This window comes from Phyllobates terribilis, unplaced genomic scaffold, assembly GCF_046119375.1.
Source record: "Phyllobates terribilis strain yellow unplaced genomic scaffold, ASM4611937v1 Scaffold_2__4_contigs__length_985480577, whole genome shotgun sequence".
Lineage (NCBI taxonomy): Eukaryota > Metazoa > Chordata > Amphibia > Anura > Dendrobatidae > Phyllobates > Phyllobates terribilis.
Window position 1 is genome coordinate 908,732,505 of NW_027362762.1, and position 9,193 is coordinate 908,741,697.

At 46.0% G+C, this 9,193-nt stretch overlaps 1 protein-coding gene across 2 annotated transcripts in view; it reads left to right on the forward strand.

Annotated features, from left to right (window-relative positions):
• Nucleotides 1–6,592, forward strand: part of CXADR (CXADR cell adhesion molecule) — a 53,292-nt gene extending 46,700 nt beyond the window's left edge. The window contains exon 8 of one of the 2 annotated variants that reach the window (XM_073668255.1): nucleotides 4,316–6,592. In XM_073668255.1, the coding sequence (XP_073524356.1) occupies nucleotides 4,316–4,510 (195 nt within the window). In that variant the 3' untranslated portion in view covers nucleotides 4,511–6,592. Of the gene's footprint in view, nucleotides 1–1,799 lie in introns of both variants that reach the window. The other variant, XM_073668257.1, reaches the window with a different exon arrangement.
• Nucleotides 6,593–9,193: the final 2,601 nt, after the last annotated feature.

Below are 9,193 nucleotides of genomic sequence, written 5' to 3' on the forward strand. Positions count from 1 at the left end.
TTAACTGTATCCTCTGGATAGGACATGAATGAGTTTTCCTTCCAATATAATTTAAGAGGGAACTCTTAAATAATATAATCACTTGAAATTACCAGGGGTAGGGGCAGAGGAAGAGGGAGGTGAGGGGCAGGGGGAGAGGGAGGTGAGGGGGAGGGGCAGGGGGAGAGGGAGGTGAGGGGGAGGGGCAGGGGGAGAGGGAGGTGAGGGGGAGGGGGAGGGGCAGGGGGAGAGGGAGGTGAGGGGGAGGGGGAGGGGCAGGGGGAGAGGGAGGTGAGGGGGAGGGGGAGAGGGAGGTGAGGGGGAGGGGGAGGGGGAGGGGGAGAGGGAGGGGGAGGGGGAGGGGGAGGGGGAGGGGGAGGGGGAGGGGAGGGGGAGGGGGAGAGGGAGGTGAGGGGGAGGGGGAGAGGGAGGGGGAGGGGGAGAGGGAGGGGCAGAGGGAGAGGGAGGTGAGGGGCAGAGGGAGGGGGAGGTGAGGGGCAGAGGGAGAGGGAGGTGAGGGGGAGGGGCAGGGGAAGAGGGAGGGTAGGGGCAGAGGGAGAGGGAGGTGAGGGGGAGGGGCAGAGGGAGAGGGAGGTGAGGGGGAGGGGCAGGGGAAGAGGGAGGGTAGGGGCAGAGGGAGAGGGAGGTGAGGGGGAGGGGCAGAGGGAGAGGGAGGTGAGGGGGAGGGGCAGAGGGAGAGGGAGGTGAGGGGGAGGGGCAGAGGGAGAGGGAGGTGAGGGGGAGGGGCAGAGGGAGAGGGAGGTGAGGGGGAGGGGCAGGGGAAGAGGGAGGGTAGGGGCAGGGGAAGAGGGAGGTGAGGGGGAGGGGTAGGGGCAGGGGGAGGTGAGGGGTAGGGGTAGGGGCAGGGGAAGAGGGAGGTGAGGGGGAGGGGTAGGGGCAGGGGGAGGTGAGGGGTAGGGGTAGGGGCAGGGGGAGGTGAGGGGTAGGGGTAGGGGTAGGGGTAGGGGCAGGGGAAGAGGGAGGTGAGGGGGAGGGGTAGGGGCAGGGGGAGGTGAGGGGTAGGGGTAGGGGCAGGGGCAGGGGAAGAGGGAGGTGAGGGGTAGGGGCAGGGGAAGAGGGAGGTGAGGGGTAGGGGTAGGGGCAGGGGAAGAGGGAGGTGAGGGGTAGGGGCAGGGGAAGAGGGAGGTGAGGGGTAGGGGCAGGGGAAGAGGGAGGTGAGGGGTAGGGGCAGGGGAAGAGGGAGGTGAGGGGTAGGGGTAGAGGGAGGTGAGGGGTAGGGGCAGGGGAAGAGGGAGGTGAGGGGTAGGGGTAGGGGTAGGGGCAGGGGAAGAGGGAGGTGAGGGGTAGGGGTAGGGGTAGGGGCAGGGGAAGAGGGAGGTGAGGGGTAGGGGCAGGGGCAGGGGAAGAGGGAGGTGAGGGGTAGGGGTAGGGGCAGGGGAAGAGGGAGGTGAGGGGTAGGGGTAGGGGCAGGGGAAGAGGGAGGTGAGGGGTAGGGGTAGGGGTAGGGGCAGGGGAAGAGGGAGGTGAGGGGTAGGGGTAGGGGCAGGGGAAGAGGGAGGTGAGGGGTAGGGGCAGAGGGGGGGTGGGTACAAGTTGCAGCCTAAGTCTTGGCAAAATTAGCCATGTCCATTGCACATGTGAGGTATATGGAGCCACTACAAACTAACTGTAGGTTTTATCTGATATTGTCTGATTTTTATAAGTTGAAAATAGTGCAGAGCCTATGGGCACCAGACTACGCCTAATGTTGAATCCAGCCCTGTTAATCATCCCCTCGCATTCATCTACTATATGTGGGAAAAAATTGTTTTTTTGCATGCCGCCATCTAATGCCATCCATTTTGTTTCCTTCATTCAAGTATCATGGCTTAACCGTGGTGTAAAGCGGACCTCGCCTCCAGTATGAGCAGCGACTGGGACATGATGCACTTTTATGTACATTAAGGTTTACGCCACCCACAGACTTGTCTCGTTTACGTGGCCTCCTGCCCGCCCGCCCGGAGGAGTCCTAAAAATGAGTGAAGGAATGACTGTACCTCGGAGACATATCCAAACCTACAGTTTGGGGGTGCTGCCCCCATCATCGTCTTAGATATTTCACAGAGATATGATACATGATGCCTGACCCAACAGCTGTCCGTTCTCTGCCCCATCACACGTGTTTAGGGTGCTGAGATCTGGTGTGCTGTTTGTCGTCTTTGTTTTTTTTTTTATTCCTCTTCTGTTATAACGTAGAGAAAACAAGGTGATCGCTGATTGTCCTCTCATGGTATTGTTCACATGTAGCGTTTTTGCAGCGGTTTTTCCCTGCATGATATAATTACAGTATTGAGAAGAAAACTGCTTACATTACACCCATTTAAATCTGATTTTTTTTTTTTTTTTTTTTACATGTAATGCATTTTTGTTGTGGATTTTCGAAGTGTCATTGTCTCACTGTTTCTCCTTTTGGATGACGAAATTTCCGATCTTAAAAACATAACGAAAAAACGTGTAAACTTTTAACTGCGGTTTCTTTTTTTAAAAAACCTTAATGAATCTCAATGGGTAAGAAAAAATAAAGAAATGGCTGCTGTATCATGAAAAAATAAATGCACTGCGGGCTAAGAACTCAAGGGAAAAAATATGCAATGGGGGAATTCATTTTAGAAAAAAAATTGTTTGTGATGCTATAAAACGTTGCATTTTTTACATGGGAAAATGTTGAAAAAAACTCGCATCAAATGTGCCATGTGTGAACAAGCCTTTTAAAGGGGTTCTCTAGTGCTTCCTACTTTTACATTGGTTCGTGAAGAACATCCCTTTAAGAACACCAGATGGGTTCCATAAAATAAGGCCTTGTTCAGATGGGAGTAATGTGTCTGCATTTTAGCAAACCCTTACCCCTTTTGATTCATGCAAAGCAAGCCAAGATCACTTGTGACCCTATGGCCATGTTCAGACGGCACAGACAGCAATGTCCGGACTGACAGTGGATCTTCTGACCCGAATCTGTAACTTCAGGGCAGGAGACCCACACCGAGTCTGGGCATTGTGTAATTCTGGCTAAGGCCTTGTTCAGACGAGCCTGATGTATGGACATGTAAATGCTCTGTGTGCACCATTGCTTGCACATAGAGAACACACGTGTTCATTATAGCCATTGCATCTGTACACATGGATAACTTTCCACTAGCCAATGGCTGCGTGGAAGAAAAAAAAATCGCAGCAGCACTACTTTGGTTTGATTTAAAGGGGTATTCCCATCTCCCAGTTCCTATCCCAATATGTAGTAGGTGTAATAATCATAATATTGGCAAATACCTCCAATTAGAAATGTAGTATAGTTCTTCTGATTGTCTACGCCGCTTACCCCATGTGCAGGGCATTACAGTAGCTTAAGTAGCATAGAGAATCAGAAGAACTATACTACATTTCTAATTGAAGGTATTTGCTAGTAGTATTATAGGATAGGATCTTGGAGATGGGAACACCACTTTAAGGACCAGATTAGTGCATGTACATAGCAAGCAGCTACTACACTTTTGTGCTGGGCAGATGAGCACATAGAAACAAGTCCCATCCTCGATTTGCGGATGTGAGTTGGCTCAAATTTTCATCTGGCTGTCTGAACACTGCCTTACTGAAACTATTTGTAGGACCCGAGATACTGGGGAAAATTTCTGAAAACTGCCTAAAACGAATGTTTCCTGCAACAACCAATCACAGCACAGTTTTTCATTTTACCAAAGCTGCTGAGGAAATGAAAGCTGAGTGCTGATTGGTTGCTATGGACAACACAGCCAGTTTTGATAAATGAGGCCTAGTCTGTCTTTGCAGTGTTTGGTTATTTTTTTTTGCTAATTCTCAGTTACTACATAGATCGTGTCTGAGCCTTTTTATAGTTTGTCTTAGTAACTGAATGATACATTCATCGTATGTATTTCTTGGGGTGAGGCATTTTCTCATAAGCCTTTAATCTAACTATGGGGCCTCATTTATAAAAACTGGTTAATAATTATTTATTTTTTTTCATCTTAAATTGCTCTGGTTTTTAAAGGCAAAAAATACTTAGTAAAAAAAAAATAAAAAAATCTGCCCCATGCCCTTTCAGCAGAAATATTCCATTAATATGACCCTAGTTCTGGATTATCAAGCGGATAATTCTGAATGATCAGATGGAGCTAGAAATACAGGTAAAAGTAATCCAGCTCCTCGTACGCCGGTCAGAACACTAACAGGTCTACGGGTTACCAAGGAGGCTCATCATTGCTCATCTCTGGACTATTAGATGGCAGATTAAAGGAATTTTAATGTATTGTATGAACAATTGTATGTAAAATTTTGGTTTTATTTCTATGACTTTGCCTGTTATGAATGGTGCCTTTTTTTTTAGATAAAAGAACAAATTTACAATACGTTTATACTGAAGAATGCCGAGACTGTGAGAGACGATTACTTCCAAAAAATGGTGTCTGTTTGGTGGAGAAAAGTGAACAGAAGTAACTGTGGCGGCGGGTGTCCTGGCCGGCGGGTGTCCTGGCCGGCGGGTGTCCTGGCCGGCGCCTTCTGCTGCCTTACAGAGTTATAGCTCTATAGCAAAGAGAAATTAGATTGTAAGCTCCTTTGGGGTAGGGACTTGGATGTGGTCCTTCTTCTCTGGATAATATTGGACTCTGATTGCTGGCTATCAGCCGCCGCCATTATTTACAGCCGTATGAACAAGTCTGGATTAGTTGTGTATGGTCAGTTTTTACCTCTAATAACTCAAAGCCTCTATGTAAAGAAAAAAAAAAAATCCTTTGGCTTTTGTATATGCATACATGATCTACACGTGTGTATTACCCAGATTATTCTCATTTGCTAGATCGCAACTCCTCATCCTCTAACAAAAATATATATATATATAATTTTTTAATATCTCCAAATATATAATTTTGAAATGCATTCCTGCCTCTATAGTTACTGAAATGGTGACGTGGTGCGACCATTATATTATTCCCCATCTGCAGATCCTTCCTAATTTTGACCTACTTTTCCTTGACAGTTGTACACTGGCTTCTCTTTCCTCAATATTTCCTGTGATAAGTGGCAGGCTATGACCAATTTAGGATTAAAAAAAAATCGAAATATATGTGTATATAGTTTTATATTGATTTTGTGATACTCTGTCAGGAGTTGTTTATGCTATATGTGGTCCTCCGGTGGCTATAATGTGCATTGCATCTTGTTGGGTTTTGCTAGTATTTTGTGATATTGTTTTGAATTTTTTAGAAATTGGGGTCCTGCAAGGGGGTCATTTCAAGTTCTTAAATGGGCAAAATTACAAAGGGGTGTAAAAACAAAAACGTTGCAGTTTATACCTTACTAAAAAAATTCTCTTTTGTTTTCATGCAAATTAGTAATGTAGGTTGAATAAAGACCTTGGTCCATCCAGTTCAACGTTTCTCCCCCAATAGTACTCCCTACACTAACATACTGGGGGCTAGGCCTCACAAATGTATTATTAAATAGTCTTTTCAGAGGGGAAGTGGACTAGAACTCTAGTGCCACCTATAGGAAATAGCAATCCTAAAAGTCAATATCGACTCTCTAACGAGCCTTGTCATATGACTTAGGATAAAAGCCAGAACCAGAATATCAATTTGCAGATGCTGGTTTTTGGGGTACTGCCCCTCATCAGTGCAAAGTGTGAGATCTGGTTTGGCTGGGTCGGAGGCGTCTGCCCCGTATCCAAGGTACAATGTTTCGCCTTGCGGAGAGTAACATGTTAAGGTAAAGAATGAAGGGATTTCTAATGTTATAGTTTACAGAGTGATGTCAAGGTTTCCCGCTCCCTTGCAGGAACGGCCTGGCCAGTTACCGAGGTACAGAGCACATGTCACACGTAGGCTTTTATTCTTTACAACCTACTTAGATCCAGTGTCCATGTCCCTTCACTTCTCCCATATTGCAGAATTAAAGCCATCTCTTCTCGCAGCGTCGGGGAGCAACGTTTGGACCATCGGAGCTGGGTGCTGAAACTTCATGTTGAGAAAACCCCTTAAAATTTGAGGAAAGGTAGACACGGCATGATTTTTTTCTCTTGTGCTCATGAGTCTGGTTTAATCAAATCTTCCAGCTATTTTACATCCATGTTTTTTTTTATTTCATACATGTAGATGAGTCCTTATCTAACTCCAATGCCAATGTCTGCACACCAAGCAATATCCCAATCACTCATCTATCTTAAATGATCTCCTCCTATGCAAAATATTATAAATGGAGGTTGGTGAGAACCCACTCCCCAATTTATGGGTGTAGCAGTCTATCCAAGCTGCATTGGGCACACACACAAGTTCTTACAGAAAGCCCCATACTGATACAGAGCATGGGGCACTGTAGTTTACTGTAAAGGGCATTATAGAACAAGTTCCTGGAAGTATATTGTGATAACAGATGATGGGTATATCATGTCATTACTTCTAGAAGGGTCTGTTTATGGCCAAGACGACACGTTTAGCTTCTCGGCAAATCTGATGCACTGCTGGAGTCTTTCAGGTCTGACGTCACATCAGTAGGAGACGCCCAGATGTTATATCGGAAATGTTCTTCCACATTTGTATGGGATTGTGATGTTGACCTGTGTATTCAATGTAAATATGAATAAAGATATTTTATTTCAGTTTCCACATTTCTGTTACTAGTAATTAAACCTACAGCAGAACTGGTCGTCATTTCTAAGTCCGGACCTACAGGTTCTAGGCCAATCTTCATAGAATGGTAGAGTTGGAAGGGACCTCCTGGGTCATCTGGTCCAACCCCCTGCTCAAAGCAGGATTCACTAGATCATCTCAGACAGATGTCTGTCCAGCCTCTGTTTGAAGACGTCCATTGAAGGGGAACTCACCACCTCTCGTGGCAGCCTGTTCCACTCATTGATCACCCTGTCAAAAAGTTTTTTCTAATATCTAATCTGTGTCTCCTCCCATTCAGTTTCATCCCATTGCTTCTAGTCTTTTCTTGTGCAAATGAGAATAAAGATGATCCTTCTACAATGTGACAGCCCTTGAATCTTGAAGGTTCATGTTCTATTGCCAAATGGTCATAGAATCGGGGACAAAAAGACCCAATACAGTGAATTATTAAAGGGATTGTCTCACAAAAAAGCTTATGATGGTGGTTGAGCACCCAATAAAGACCCTCATAAATCACACAAACAGGGGCCCTAAAGTCCTATCTGCCCACTGTTTTTCCGCTTGGGTGGGAGCAGTAACGTGCATGCATGGCCGCTGGATCACTGTCCTACTGCTACAAACACAAGTGATTGAGTATCCCAAACTAGGTCTTCAGAGGAACCATAAGAGCCTTCAGCAACCTATGGGCACTAGCTTATGAACCCAGCCATGGAAGAGCCATGGTGTAGACCTGGGCCTGACGATCTAGTTGTTTTGCCCTAGACGGGGAATATTCACATATAGCAGATTTGGTGCAGAAACTTCTGTGACTATCTCCTGATACTTCATCTTTCAGAACCATACCTGCTCTTCGCTGTATTAAAGCTGAAGACCTCTGACACCTCCACATTTTCCTGAGCATGTGAAGGTTTGTACACACCTGCCAGTCTGATTCCGGATGATGGATGACTGTGCCAAGCCTTATCAGTGTGGGAAAGGTTTATGGTCAGACAGAATGAAGCAAAGATATAAAAATAGTATGAAAATGAGTTTACTACTGAGCACAATAAATTCACTCACCGCCTGGTGTTTTGTACACGAGCTTTACACATCACATAGCAACCATTGTCTGTCCTCCCTTTATGAACTGTAAAAAGTAAGTGCGCCCTCAGTCTTTCTATTGGGGCATATTCACATAATATCCTTTTCGAAAATGTAACGCAGATGGACCCATGTACTACTAGAACTATTCACCCAGTCAAATCAGATCTCATACTTTGTACTGACGAGGGGAAAATACCCCATGACACCATATCTGCAAATTGAGATGCTGATTTGGCTTTTATCCCAAGTCATGTGACAAGGCTCGTTAAAGGGTCGATATTGACTTGTAGGATTGCTGCTTCCTGTAGGTGGTAATAGAGTTCTAGTCCTCTTCCTCTCTGAAGAGACAATTTTCATAGAACTTTTCACACACTTTTATCCCCCTATATTAGATATATGCATGCAATTCCCAGCAGTGTATGTGGCTCATAAAGCCTATTAAAAAAAGGTATTATCGGAGATTTTTTTGTCTATGGGGCTAAGCACTTAGCAGGTAGTTGCTACCTGGCTGCCGTTTTACTTTGAGCCAGGAGAGGGCAGTGCACGGCCGGCACATAATTGCTCCTGTGACGTCACGTTGACAGCAGTTCCTTTGCTTATGGGGCATCACTGTAGACGTCATGTTGATTGACAGCCGGCTCCTTGCTGCCTATCCCGGTGCAGGCGTGCAGAGTTAGTGCGATTTACATTGCATGAACAGTGTGGCGAGATAAGTCTCTAGTGGCACAGACGCCCACCGTCGGTGCTGGATATCAGTCACTTGCAGAATTCTTCGCACTGCTAATACGCCAGCTCATGCAATGTAAATTGCCTCCTCTCAATTAAGTAGAGGGCAGCCGGCTGTAAACCAACATGACCGACAGTGACATCCCATCAACGGAGCAAAGGAAAAGGAACTGCTCCGTCAACGTGACATCACACGAAGTAGGAAAATCGCTGCCAGGAGTGGATCTCTGAGCCGGGAGAGATCAGCGTATAACAGAGATGCTTAGCCACATAGTAGGGCAAAAAAAAATCTTAGCTAACTCCATAAAAAGAAACAAAAAAAAAAAAAAAAAACTGTTAAGGGCTCCTTTTAACCACACAGTTGTTTGACGGCAACCTTACCTTTTAGTTAAAAAAAATATAAATAAATTATAGAGTTTTGGGTTCTTCAGAATACAAACCATGATTCCCGGTCTGGCATGAATGAGCCTTAAGTATGCATCTGAGACTGGTGATTTCCAATCAGGAGACCTGCAGCCAAGTCTGTGCATCGCGGTCCATACTCTGACCATGAATGGTTGATGTGTATCTGGCCCCAAACTATACGGCCCTGCCACTGGGTCTCCTGACCCGAAATCAGTAGCATCACACATGCCTACTCTGACTGTGATTCACGGATGTACGAATCCAATTTGAGGAGGATACTTTTGACTGTGTAGTACATAAGGGGTCTCAAAACAAGGGGTCTGAAAACAAGCATGCCAAAACAAGGGGTCTGAAAACAAGCATGCCAAAACAAGGGGTCTGAA